Source organism: Rhinolophus sinicus, linkage group LG10 (assembly GCF_036562045.2).
Source record: "Rhinolophus sinicus isolate RSC01 linkage group LG10, ASM3656204v1, whole genome shotgun sequence".
Classification (NCBI taxonomy): domain Eukaryota; kingdom Metazoa; phylum Chordata; class Mammalia; order Chiroptera; family Rhinolophidae; genus Rhinolophus; species Rhinolophus sinicus.
Window position 1 is genome coordinate 25,360,789 of NC_133759.1, and position 14,519 is coordinate 25,375,307.

The following is a 14,519-nucleotide window of genomic DNA, read 5'->3' on the forward strand; positions in this document are numbered from 1 at the left end:
TATGTATCTAATCTAGTTTTGATACTTACAACCATATCTTACATTTCCTTGAATGCTTAGCTATAAAGATAATCAATTGGAAACAGAATTCTGGCACACAAGGCTTACTAATTTCATTAAGACAGAAGTTTCTGTGGTCATAAGAAAAGGACACCACTGCTTTTGGCCTCTTTTCTCTTCGCCTCCTCTTTCTTCACTTCTCTTAGGCCTGACCTCCCCATCTGTTACCCTACCTCCTAATACCCCATTTAAAACTCTTTCTTTAAGAAATGAATGGGATAGTAAAAGAAAAATTACAAAAAGACAACACTCAAAACAAAAAGTATAGCTAAAATTTTACATTCCATATGCATCAAAGTATACCTCCCATGCAGTTTGCTTTTTTGTGTGAGGACCATTTTACAAATGCTCAACAATACAGCAAATCAGGGTATCTGTGATGTATAAACACAGATGCTTTGGTTAAGTAATGCTTGCATGGTTTGGTCTCTTGATTCCCAACTCTAGCTAGTTGCTAGAAGCCAAAATAATTGAATTTCAAGTTGCTTATAACATGCACAGGTGTTGACACAGACACATGCACATATATGAATTAAGAGTTTTTATTATTCCACGTTTCTGACATATCTGTTCTTTGGAAGGAGGTCAGAAGTATTTGTAAACTGTTAGCAAAAAAGAAAAATACTACTTAAATGAACACAAGGAATTTACTGATTTATGTGTCTTTTTGTTGTAGTACAGTTGTTTTTCACGTATCATAGCTTCTGTAGTTCACGATATGGAAATATATTGTTCTTTGTCAACAGGCTCTACTGTTAAATTTGTGACATGGTTGTATACTGTACATGCTAAAAACCCTTTATTTGTTCCTTGGATTGAAGACAAATGAATAATCTTTTCTTGCACTCTACAGATGATTCAAAGTCATAATACACTTTAATTTGCTTCATATTTGATTATGATATTGTTGTTGGTTTAAGAGACTTTTTCCTGGTAATTTTCTTTCTTTTTTCTTTCTTTCTTTTTTATTTTTTATAGAGGATATTTTTCTTCATCATCTTGCTAACATTGTCCAGCTTCTTAAATTGTTTGGAATACATTCAAGGTTCCTTCTTTAAGTTTTCATGAAGCTCACTAGGTTCTTAGCCTCAGTTACTTTCCAAGCCTCTTAAAGAGCTGCCACTCCTAGACTGTATTTCGTTTTTGTACCCTCCTGTTTTTTCCTATTTCTTATATCCCATATCATCATTTTTCTCGATCTTATTGTTATTTTACTGGAATACCTAACAAGTAACTATGCTAGAAAGGATGCATGTGATATAAAATATATCTGAGTCTTTGTTCATGTAAAGAACAAACAATCATATAGAGAAGACAACTAAATCTTCATGAGCTGGCACAGCCAGAAACATCTTTTCTGCCTCTTTTTTCTACCTACCCTATCTTCAGTGGAGTGAAAAAAGCTTTTAGAAAAAAAGAAGTTGTTGCATCAGATGAGGCCTCCTGTCTCTCCCCATAGAACACCAGAGCTTTTAACCAAACATAAGACTGAAGTTTCAAAATAAGGATGAATGACTCTTAACTGAAAAGGCCTCACAGGTTATAGAACTTGACTCAAGTGTTATTAGGGGAGTCTGTTACCTAATGGAAAAGGCAACTTCTATGGAAAATATTTGGGAACAGTTTCTAGACACTGTGCCCCCAAATTTTTCCTGACAATATTTGTGGAGCGAATGAATAACTTAGATTCTATTACAATTCAATATTGGGTACTTAATACCTAAGCCATTTATACATAGATCTTTAGTGAAGGGAAATTATAGAAGCTTAGCTGGTGCCTGTGTCTTCATTGGGTCAAGATGAAGCCTCCTCTAAAAATGTGTTAGGGAATAATTAGGTTGCAGGAATCGAAGATCCAAAGAAGTCTTTTAATTTGGAATCCAAAAATCTTAGGACAACTCTCCTATCCGGGCTGTGAAGTATACTTCTCAGTTCAGAAAATGCACACCTCAGTCACACCCTGTCATGATCACGTGGATTGTGAAAATGGGGCTCTGCTACCATCAATGGATATAAACTCTTATACGAACACTTTGCAATGCTTTTGTGAGCTCTGCTCATGTACATAATTGAACATGTTCATCAGCTTAGTAGATGCGTAATGGAAGGAATTCCGTAGAGTTTAAGTAGGAAACTGGTAACTTGTGTCTTACTTTTTTCTTCTTCAGGTTTAATTTTATATGTGCCAGGAAAAGTAAGGATCGTAAACTCCCTCCTATTTGAAGTTATTACAGACTTCTCAGTCTTGCAGGGAGGAAGAGAGTCTGTGACATCCATTGTGCTGGGGAGTCATTTCTTTCTTGCCTCCGCAGAAAGGTCTGTGGCTGGCTCAGATAAGGAAAATCCACATATCCTTTTATGTTGGCTACATGAACTATGCGAGGTAATGATACAAAATAAATATAAAAGAAAGCCTCACTTAAGGGTCAGCGAGAAGAGGAGAAGCAATTCTTTTCTTTCTCTTTAAGTTGGCACCCTTTTCATTCCATATTTGGAAGGAAAACTATCTTTAAATCTCTCCTTTACACTTAACCTGATTTTTGCATTGCCTTTGTTTGTTTGCTTGTTTGTTTTTGGTAGAGAGGGAAGCAATTTAAATGTTTGGACTATGAATTCTGTGAATTTCATAATTGTGCCATTGTTTAAAATCTATGTCGAAGATATGAGTTAATCTTAAATGTGCTTTGTGCTGCTGGGTATTTATTTAGAGTTAAACTACTACAATTTTTCACTGTTGGCTTGCTTACATTGGATTTTCAGCTTACTTTCATTATATAGAGTTCTTGGATGTATCTGTTTTTGAAGCAACTTAGTTATGGGAAGCATACTGCTTATACTGCAGCGTGGTGTATAAAAATCTGATTAGGATTTTTGAAATGCTGTGTCTAGAAAATGATCCTTAAAGTATTTGTCGGCTAGTTTGGCCAAATGTTTTAGCAATTATGCTTGCTAATTTTTAGTAATTATATCTCTTGTGTCTGAATAGCTCTTGTCTTTGAACAAACTGCTCATTTCTGAACTATGGAAATTTCCAGATAAAAGAGTAGTCTAAGGACAAATGAAAGGTGAACATTATATTGCTATGCTTCTCAGGGAAGAGTTGTGATAGAATCTCAGTGATTTTAGAATGCAGTGTATTCATTTAGCTAAACTAAAATTGCTATTTTTGTGGCAAACAAATAATTCTGGCTACTTTGCATTCCTGTTTTCTAAGCTGGGTAGTTTTTTTATCAGGCTAATTACTTTTTTTTCAATTAAGCTTTTTATTTTGAGCTAATTGTAGATACACATGCAATTGTAAATTATACTAATGACTTTTTGATGATAATATAACATTGTGGATAAGAGTAGTATATGCTGAGTCAGAGAGAAGCAGGTCTGTCTATTGAATCTGCTTTGACACGTCCTAGTTATACGCCTCACCGAGAACAAGTTTCTTCATCAATGAAATGAGGATAACAATTTAGACCTCTCAGGATGATTTTAGATGCACTCTGGCTGAGAGTGTACCTGGCACTCACTAGACAGTGATTATTGTTATTATTATTATTATTATTATTATTATTGCAGTAGAATACATCTCCCACACGGCAAAACACAATGGACACTATCCAATATTTATACATTTAAAATGGGCACGCTTTCAAGAAATGGATCCATTTCATAAAGGAAGCTATAATTGTGTATGGAAAAGCTCAAAATGTTTATCTTATTTATAGGACATATTATCTCTTAGAATATCGTTACCTGAGCATATACTTATTTTCTCCACCAAATTATAAGTTTCGTGAAGATAATAGCTAAATGGTATTTTGCACATAGTGTGTCTTCAACAAGTATTTGAAGGCAAATCTAGATTTGTTGATTCCATTTTGTCCAATCTAGTTGTTTGATTGATGGTTGAGTTTATATTTTAAAAATTAGAATTTTGTTTATTTATATGCAAAATTTAAGTTTATTATTTGAGACACTATATACTCTGATATAAATGTGGTTTTAGAAAAAAATTTTTTTTTTGTATTGTAATCAACTTTTTAAAAAATTTATTGGGGTGACAATTGTTAGTAAAATTACATAGATTTCAGGTGTACAATTCTGTATTACATCATTGTGTGTTCACCACCCAGAGTCAGTTCTCTTTCCATCACCATATATTTGATCCCCCTAACCCTCATCTCCCACCCCCCACCCCCCTTACCCTCTGGTAACCACTAAGAATAATTTTTTTTTTAAGATTTCATGACTGAGCATTTCCTTCATTCTCCTTTTGTGAATTATGTATTGTTATGGAACACATAAATCTTATCATCCTTTTAGAAACTTACCAACAACTTAACCTGATCTTTCTAATGATACTACCAAGTTGGAGAGTCATTTTCATTCCACTTCCAACTCAGAATTTGACTTTGCTGAGCAATAAATGGCCTAAGCTTCTACTGCTATGTCTGATTGTTTTAAAACTGTGCAGTTTTTCCAATGTTACCTAGCCTTTCCTAAATTGACTTAGCATCAACTTTGCTTTCTCTTCTTTGGGGGCTATCGATCAAGCATAGTTTACTTTTATGATTCTAAGAGAGACTTTTTGACTTCAGATCAGAACTGTATAGATCAAAACTCAGAGAGATAAATCTTTCTTTCCTGTGGTGGTTTGACCTAAAATAACTGTGTTCCAATGCTACCAGTGATATAGTTTCCTATAACTTATAGGTGTTTTTTTTTAAAAATCATATTTTTAAAAAGAATACACATGATGAATTTAATTAAATGACTTGTTTAAATATGAATGGTTGAAATGTGAATAGATATGTTGTGGACCAAATCATATGATTATATTCTGTAGTAGCTCAAAATGAAATAGATTTTGGAAAGGGTAATGAAAAAATACTATATAGTACACAATATACTATATTTCTCTTCTTTATGTTGCTTTCTTTTTTGCGTTATCTTACCCTAATACTTGAGATTGTACTCCTTGTTTCAACATTGTATTAGCTGGGATTAAAATCTCAAGTGGTCATTGCCTTATTTGGGTACTTGGATTATGATTGCCCCACTAGCATATTAACATCTGACTGATCCTAAAACAGAACAGAATAAAAGGTCATTATGATAGTGAATTATAGCACTCTGGAGAAGACAGGACTTTTTTTTTTTTTTTCAGTAGGAAAAAGTGTCAGGTGAGATTTGAAATTTACATATCTGTATACTACTGGTGGTCTATTTTCATGATTAATATAAAACATACTGGATTCCTTTTGGGATGAGAAAAGAGAATGGGAATTCAAAAATGAATATATGAAATGGAACCTAACCCTTAGAAGAGCTCTTAAATGATGTGAAAGGCAGTACTAAATGGTGGCTGAGGGACCACTGCCTGGCTTTAAATGAAAATTTTGTTACATACCGGATCTGGTTCACTGGATACCTTATTTACACTAATTTCATTCTTAGTATAATGGGATAATAATAATTTGTAGCTCATAAAGGTTTCCTTGGGATAAAATGAAATAATGAATATAAAAGCACTTCACATATTTGATGCATAGAAAATGCCCTATAAAAGTAACTTGCTATGATTGTTATTAAAACACTTCAGAATAGAGTGGAGATTTTCCAGTATAGTGGCTCAAATATTCCAGATTTTTTTTTCTTCTAACAGATAAATCATTATTTGTATTTCAGATTTTTGGAGAAAGTAATGAGTATGTTTTTGAGGTAAAAAGTCGATCCATTTTTTTTTTTTTTTGCTGAAGAAATGGTAGACATAAATTTATAGAGAGTCTGGCTTATAAATTAAGGAATTCTATGAGTATAAAGGCTAATGGGAATAGGAACGTTTATATAAATTCTGGTATGCAAGGAGATGCCAAGAGAGTCAAGCAGACATTCAATTTCCATTTCCAGTCCACTGCAGTTGAGTTTCTTGGGAAGCAGACTCTGGGAGGAGATTAGTATGCAAGGAGTTTATTGGTACTCTCTTCGTCTGAGTGACATAGCTGGGGAGATATGACAGCTGAGTGTCAGCCGATAACATTTCTAGAAGTGGAACGATAAAGTCATTTAGTTCTGCCGGGGGCATCTGGGTAGTGCAGCCCTGAACCCACAGCACAGCCATTCCTGGACATAACTTTTATTTCTTTCATATATAAGTTATAGTAAGTATCCACTTACTTAGTTATTGTCTATTATTTCACCAGAATGAAACCCCTATGATATTAGGGACATGCCTGTCTTGTGTATCGTCATTGCCTAAAGTGGTGCTGGGATATTGTGGTCACTTAATGTCATAAAAAGTTATCCAAAATATTCATTTATCAAAGAAATTGAAACATTGGTATTGTAAAAATAAGGATTTTATTTCATGCATAATGAATGAGGTGAGTGATTACATAGTTTTTAGTCATTGGACAAGTAGGTGTTTTATTTTGGAAGTCCAAAGAAATTTATTATTATAAGGCAAACTGAGGAATTGAGAACTTCCTGTTCTATATCTATTATGATCTAATAATGGAATTACCTAGACATTAAAATAATTGGGTTATTAGAGAATTACCACAGAGGCAGTTCATAATGAAAACAATAATGCCATTAATCAATATAAATATGGTTTGTATTTATTACTATTATTGTTGGTTTTATTGTTATAGCTAATACTGCATCATATAGTCTGTATCTTTTGAATACCAATGTGTAGGAAATCTTATATCAGCACCCATGGTGATCTTAAACAATTGTACCTTGTGGAAATTTAGAGCTAATGCTTCTCAAAATAAGGTCCCCACACCATCATGCCTGAATCACATAGGAATCATGTAAAAGTAGGAGTTAGGGGCCCAAAGCATCTCACTGATATAAGGCTGGGCAGCTGCATTTTTCAGAATCTGCCCAGGTCACTCTCATGGACACTAAAGTTTTAGATCAATTGTTAAGTTGGTAATTGATGAATAGACCATAAAAGGGAAAGAAGGGGAATATAATCTTGTTCATCACCTGTTTTGTACCAAGACTGTTGTTTGGTGTTATCTTCATTAATTTTATTTAATCCTAACCAAAAAGGACTGAAAGGTAGGTACTGTTATTTTTGCTTTAAAAATGACACTGAGCTCAGAATTAGTAGTACAGCAGTTAGTAATGAGTGAAAAAGAAATTCTAATCCAGCTATGACTCCAAAGCCCATTTCCTTTCTACTGGACTGGGAGGCTTCCCTGCCATGTAATTTAACTCACACACACACACACACACACACACACACACACACACTCTCAGCCAAATTCAGTAGACAAATTAGAAGAGTTCGTCATTCATTTTCTCAGGAATAGTATATAGTATAAGCAATAAGGTCACTGCAAAGAGGAATCTCTATCCTTTAGGAAGACATCATGAGGAAGGAGGATTGAGTTGGATCTTAAATGAGTGGAAAGTGGCTAAGAAGTAGAAAGAATCTTTTTAGTTTTTCAGCTTTAAAAAACAGAGGTGATAAATGTTACATATGCTCTGAAGTCTTGCTACTCAAAATGTGGTCCATAGGCCAGAAATATCAGCACCATCTGGGAGCTTGTTAGAAATGCAGAATCTCAGGCCCCACCCCAGATCTGCTGAATCAGAATCTGCATTTCAACACGATCCAGCAGCATCAGCATCAGCCTAGAACTTGTTAAAAAATGAAGATTCTAGGGCCCCACCTACTACATCAGAGACTAGGGTTAAAGCCCAGCAGTGTTTTCACAAGCCCCCAGGAGATCTGGATCTATATTCAAGTGCTTAGGGGCACGGAATTTGACATTGTTTTCTAATGAAAATAAAAATCATAAAGTATCCTAGGTGTATTATTTATAATTCTTAGAAGCAAGCATAGGAACTGATTTTAGTTAACCTAAGTGGGATGGGAATTATTAGAAGGACAATGGATATCTCAGAATCAATGAGAGAATGATATGGACAATAGTGGGCTCCACCAATATAACCATCAGTAATTTCCAAATATTCTAGCTGTGCACCTTGACAACTTGAATGCCTTTTGTTGTTTTGTGGTGTCAGGCTTTTGTAGTGTTTAGTTATTGTGCTTCAGCAAAATCTACTGAACTTGATAAATGATGGCAAAACAAAACAGGGAGGGGAAGTTCCTAAGCATGGCAGCATGCAGGAGCACATACTTTAAACACACACACAAGTGGAACATGCATGCATGTAAAAGTGTATATACATATGTATAATGTGCTTAAGTTAAACACTATAAACATATATTTAAACATCAACGCTTGTTTCTTTTTTAAAAAGCTAGTACACCTTGTTTTGCTGCACATTATCTTTGTTTCCTCTACATTCTTACTATATTGCTTTATAATGAATTTCAGGACTAAAAATCTTGTTACATTCTATGCTCTGAAAGCACCCCTCAAAGTAGAAAGGACTAGAAGTAGCTATAGCTATTTATATTCAACTTTTTCCTGATTCAGTATCAATATCCATTCCTTTTACACTGATATTTCTGTAATTTCTTTGTTTATCCTTTGTAAAAAAATCACACTTTTCACACTTATTTCCATATGGCAAAAGTGCCACCTGTATCTATATAGATCTTAAATTACTGAACTATTAAGAAATTACATTATTAAAATGAAGAGATTTTCTCTTATTTGTTGATGTCTCTAGTTGAATTACTAATTTAGAAATTTGCATAGAAATCACACATGAAAAAAACGAAGTTTTTCTCAGCAAATAGTTTTTTTAGATGTTATTTACTTTAATCATGTTTTATGCTGTATGTCAAATTAGGCATACACTAAGTGCTAATTAGTTAAGAAATAACTTAAAAGAGACCAGATGCAGTTCTCTTTGGTATTAATAGTCACTTTCTTCCAAATTTCCTTCATGTTTCTCAACCTTTTAGAAAAACATTTCAACCACATTTTAGTAAGTCAGAAGTTTTATGCTTTCAACATTTTTTTTAGAGGCTCTGAGACAAATGATGTATAGATGAGATAGAATTCCTACTCTGCTGTAACTCCTACTCCAGTTGGGAAATACACACTGTCTCTTTTTTCCTTCCGTCAGCATACAAAAAGTGCACAAAAAGTTAGTTGTTGAAAAGTCAAAGGATCTACTTTTTGTCCACAAGGTCAGACTACCTTCCCGTCAAAGAATAACTGGATGCAAAACCAGACGGTGATAGTTCTGGCCATTTCTAGGTCTTTCTGTCACCTCGGGGCTATAAAATTAATGTGGTGCCATTCCTCACTTGCCCTTTTGAAATGCTATGAATCCGTACAAATATACAAATACATGTAAAGGAAAAGGACAAAAGAAAGTAGAGAAAATATAAGTTATTAATTATTTCTGCCGCTTATTTTTTTAATATATTATGTATTTATTATGTGCTAAGCTCCATACGATGGGCTTCCTATACATTATCTCATTTATTTCATTTTGTTTTTTATTGCGATCCTGCTGCTTGATTTCTATTAGAATAGGTCTTAACCTAAAATCAATAAGCGTTTCTAAAGTCCATGTCAAGTCTGTCCACTTTTCTCTGACCATTGAGCTAATTGGTAAATTTGTAGTAGGTTGTAATACCAAGTGGGTATCCTGACTGTATTTGTTTTGATAAAATGTGGCATTATCCACTTGTATAGTGAACATAGAACATTAGAAAACAGTCAGGAAAATGTTAAGCTTTATTTCCAAATGTTGAAGTGATTTATAAAACATCATTAGAATAATTTACAAAGTTTACTAAATGTATAATTTTTAATGACTTTCCACTCTTCAACAGCAGGCAAATGAATGGGCTTTTAAGACTCTTTATTTGAATAATTGTTGGTAAAGAAAGCTGTTAGAGGTGTTCATTAAAGGTGCATAAAATAGGCCCTAACAGCTAACACTAAGGATGCTTTGCCTTAGGGAAAAATAAAGCACTCTTTGCAAATGGTGTCAAGGATGTCACTAATTACCATTATGTCTGTAATAAACTGTTTTAGGCACAGGTGGCATTTCCCTTGAGCACTCTGGTCCTACATATTAAAACTTGGTGTTTCAAGATTACTAAAGCACATTATATTAACTTTGGTGCAAAATATGGCTCTGCTTTTAGCAATGCTGTAATAAAATTGTTTCTTTTTTATAATTAGAATAATACAGACACAATTTTGGTCTAGATTGGTATTTAATTGTACTAGTTATAAATATGAACATTTGATACGTAGTAAAATGTTTGGTAATATGTTGTGGAAAAGAGCGATCAGATGTGACAAGATAAAAATACATAATTTGCTCTGTAGATCACCAGTTGAACTTTTGAAAGTAGTAACTTGGATTCTTCAGAAAAAGTCACTGGAAGTATATAAGTAAGCCTGTGTGTAAACACAAAACCCAAAAAATCAGAAGGCACATGCTAATTTAGAGTTACCGCTGAATAAGTCAGTTCCATTAAACTGTTGCTGATACACTTGGATGGTTTTCGAGTTCCAACAAATAAATACAAAATTAGGTTTTGTTATTGTGTAACTTTCAATAATTTTTCCATTATTACCCTAGGAGACCAGCTCTACTTTAGATATTTTACTTAAAGTTCCATATTGCATTACAATGTAAAAGGACTATATCTTTGTTTACATGTTTAAAATTTCTGGATTTTATTTTATTCCCTATTGTGTCTTTCTCCTTCAAACCAACAATTTCAAACCAACAATTTCACCATGTAAGCCTTATCTAATCAGGAGACAAACACATTGTCCAGTTTCCTTTGGTGAAGATTAGTCATAATAATACATATTACTTAATCTAAGTCAATAGTTTATTTCATCTATAACATTAGTGTTGGATAGTTTTTGAGTAGAATTGATTTGTTTTAGTGGACTCTGAATACTGAGTACATGTACATTTAAGAAAATTTATAAAATTCAGAAAAGCCAAAAGTAAAAATATAAATTATCCCCGAGCCCATCAATCACCCAGATATACTTAGTGTTGTCATCTTGCAGACAACACAAAGGTTACTGAATTTTAGGCAAAAAATATTTTAAAAGGGACCTTAGGTACATTTACTTAATACTATGTAATAAAAATTCCCATATTTTAAATCCTTTTTTTAATTTGCAAAGAAATATGTTCAATAGAAATCTGGAAAATAAAAGTAGAAGAAAAATCTTCCTCAGAAATAAGTGCAACAGACCTGTTAGTTAATTTTCTTGCGGTTTTATTTCCACACATAGGTTAATACATGTCAGTGCCCTTCAATCAGAGACCACTGGGATCACACCTGTGGTTGAACAAGCTGGGCTTAATGCCTGTTGAGGGAGGGAGACTGTATCACATGGGGAACTGGTGGGCAAGGGAGGATTAAAAAGGATCGCAATAGTGTACGGACTGGGTATAGGATGCAGGCTTTGGTTAGGTGATTTGGAGGAGGGTTTAAAGAAGCCAGGATTTGCTTTGGATTGGATGCTGCCAGGAAGCAGGCAATTCCTGTGCTTGAGTATCCTAATGAATCTACCTAGAAGATTAGATTGAAACTAATGCTGTCATTGGCACAGAAATAACAGCCCCTCCTAATAGCCAGGATAGTAGAATGGTTGGTTATTTTGTAGTTTGATAAGGTTCGTAATTTGTCTGTGTTCAGACTTTATGAAGCGATCTTATTTTTGTGTGAAACCATCACAATCATAGAGTGGCCTTATCTGATTGTTGATGTTCTGTGAAATTGTTTGCGTTCATCAATAGCTCAAGACCTATCGGTGAGTGCCAGGACCACTGAAAACCGTGAAAAGGCCTAACTCCTGGGTCACAGGCGCTGCTTTTCTCTTTCTCATATATTAAGATCATATTTTATACTCAATGTAAAACATATGAGAGCAGGAACTTTTTTCTCTTCATTGTTGTTATTTCCAGAGCCTACAAATCTGCTTGAGTCATAGAAGCGGCTCAGTATTTGTTGAATGAATATAATAGAATGGGCAACACCAAGAGTGAACTGTAATGTAAATTGTGGACTTTGGGTGGTTATGATGTGTAGGTTCATCGATTATAACAAATGTACCACTGTAGTGGGGATGTAGGTAAAGGGGGGAAGCCATTCATGGGTGGGGAATATGGGTACATGGGGACTCTCTGTACTTTTGGCTCAAATTTGCTATTCACCTAAAACTGATCTAAAAATAAAGTTTTTTAAATATACATATAATTTATGTTTAAATATATTTAATTTATAAATAAAGTCAGATACATATCTAAATAAAGTCATATATAAAATCATATATATGTGTATACACACATATACATTTAGAAAAGATAAATGGAGTTTAAGTTTTCTAAAGTCCTTTCATTCTTAGGCTTTGATAAGTAAATAATACTTTCCTTCTCTCTATGATAGTCACTGGACACATAGTAATAGAATATAGAACTGTCAAGCTAATAGAAGTGAAAAATGGATTATTAAAAAGAATCCAAATAAGGCAAGAAAAGGGAGAAAAAATAACATAGAACGGGCAGGACACCCAGAAATAAAATAATGGATTTCAGGTAACAGTTGCTTTAAAACCAAATATATCAGTGACAGTAAATATAAAATAATTACTAATATAAATAGATAAAGTTTATCAGTCTGAATTTACAAGTGACATGCCTGAAATATCTTCATGTATAAAGTTTAAGAGACAAGTATGTATAGAGTTGGTATTCCAGGTAAGCTGAAATTATCATTGTTTAACCTGCCCTTCCTACTGAATATAGCTATAAAACCCGGAGAGAATGTACGGACCAACTACCTGAGGGCTTTGAAAATTAAGTAGTAGTGGAGAGATTGGGTAAAACAACCGGAATTTGTAGTGCCACCCAGCTGGCAGTGGATTTACCCTTTCTTCTCTCTAGTATCTATCAGCCTACACTGAATTGTTGGCTGAGTCTCTGCAATGTCTGCATCAGCACAGAATGAGACAGCTCCAGGAGGAATCGTCTAGTTGAGCACTGAGGAGTGTGAAAGGAGTTCTTTCTGTAATGGCAGTGGTAGCTCTTATAAAAATGCTCCAGTGAGTAGGGCTAAAAATATTGAAATGACTTTAAAAAGAGACAGATGGTTACTAGACTCAGCGTGGTAATCACATTGTAAGATACATAAATATCAAATCACTATGTTGTATACCTCAAACTAATACAACTTTTATACTAACTATAATAAAAAAGTATTGAAATTAATGGAAATATAGAAAATCTCAGGAAAGAAATGGAAGATATATAAAGGACAACCAAATAGGAAATTTTAGAACTGGAAAATAAATAAAAAACTCTCAGGCCTACGGTTGGAGCTCTGTGCTCCTAACTCCGAAGGCTGCCGGTTCGATTCCCACATGCGCCAGTGGGCTCTCAACCATAAGGTTGTCGGTTCAACTCCTTCAGTCCCGCAATGGATGGTGGGCAGCGCCCCCTGCAACTAGCAATGGCAACTGGACCTGGAGCTGAGCTGCACCCTCCACAACTAAGATTGAAAGACAACAGCTTGACTTGGAAAAAAGTCCTGGAAGTACACACTGTTCCCCAATAAAGTCCTGTTCCCCTTCCCCCCTCCCAAAAAACAAAACAAAAAACTCTCAAGATGAGCTACATATCAGAATGGAGAACACAGAAAAAAAATCAGTAAAATTGAAGATAGATCCATAGGAATTATCTTGTCAAATAACATATAATTTTAAAACCATTAGACTACACCAGCAGGTTACCGATGAAAAACCAATGGTACTGACGGTGGTCTCCTGTGGAGGCTATAGACAATGGAATTACATATTTAAATTGGTGAGCAAAACTAACTGCTGCTGATCTAACTATGTTGTACCAAACTAAATATTCCAGTATAAAGAAAAAATAATAAGAAAAAAACATATTTTAAATAAATGACATGTAATTAGTTTACCATTCATAGATCCTCTCAGGGATGTACATCAGCAAGGGCAGCGGAACAGAGGAAGGAATGAGGTATGAGAAATAGCAGAGAGTCTAGAATGTGATACAATATTACTAATTTTAGTTAACTTTTTTTTCATTTCAAAATAGGTCAAGTTGGGTAAAAGTAGTAAAATGAGTCAGACAAGTGTTCCGTATATAGAGTATGCTAACACCAGGGGTATAGAAATACTGATTCATTTAAAATCAAGAATATGAATTACGAAACTAATGGTAATCCCTAAAAGAATATAAATGTAATATATAGTTTCCAAAATAGAATAGAAGAAGAAAGGATTCCATAACAATGTATCAATCCAACAGGAGCATGAAGTGAGGAAGGGAAAAAAAGAGGTAGGGAAAATATAAGGTAAGCCAAAAATACGAAACAGATTTTTTAGAGTCCAAATGCTTCAATAATCACTTCCTATGGAAGTGGTTTAAACATTGCTTAAAAGTCACAAATTATCAGATGGAAAGAAATATAACCTAAATTAAAAAAAAAATTTGTAAAAGACTCACATAACAGC

The 14,519-nt window shown here is 34.0% G+C and overlaps 1 protein-coding gene across 2 annotated transcripts in view; it reads left to right on the top strand.

The window, feature by feature from the left end:
• The window catches only part of ZNF385D (zinc finger protein 385D), a 723,301-nt gene that overhangs the window by 13,066 nt on the left and 695,716 nt on the right, over positions 1–14,519 (top strand). The window contains exon 1 of one of the 2 annotated variants that reach the window (XM_074312787.1): positions 2,422–2,443. The exons of the other annotated variant lie outside the window; for it this stretch is intronic. Within the exon in view, the coding sequence (XP_074168888.1) occupies positions 2,437–2,443 (7 nt within the window). The 5' untranslated portion in view covers positions 2,422–2,436. Of the gene's footprint in view, positions 1–2,421; positions 2,444–14,519 lie in introns of those variants that run through there. 2 annotated transcript variants of the gene reach the window in all.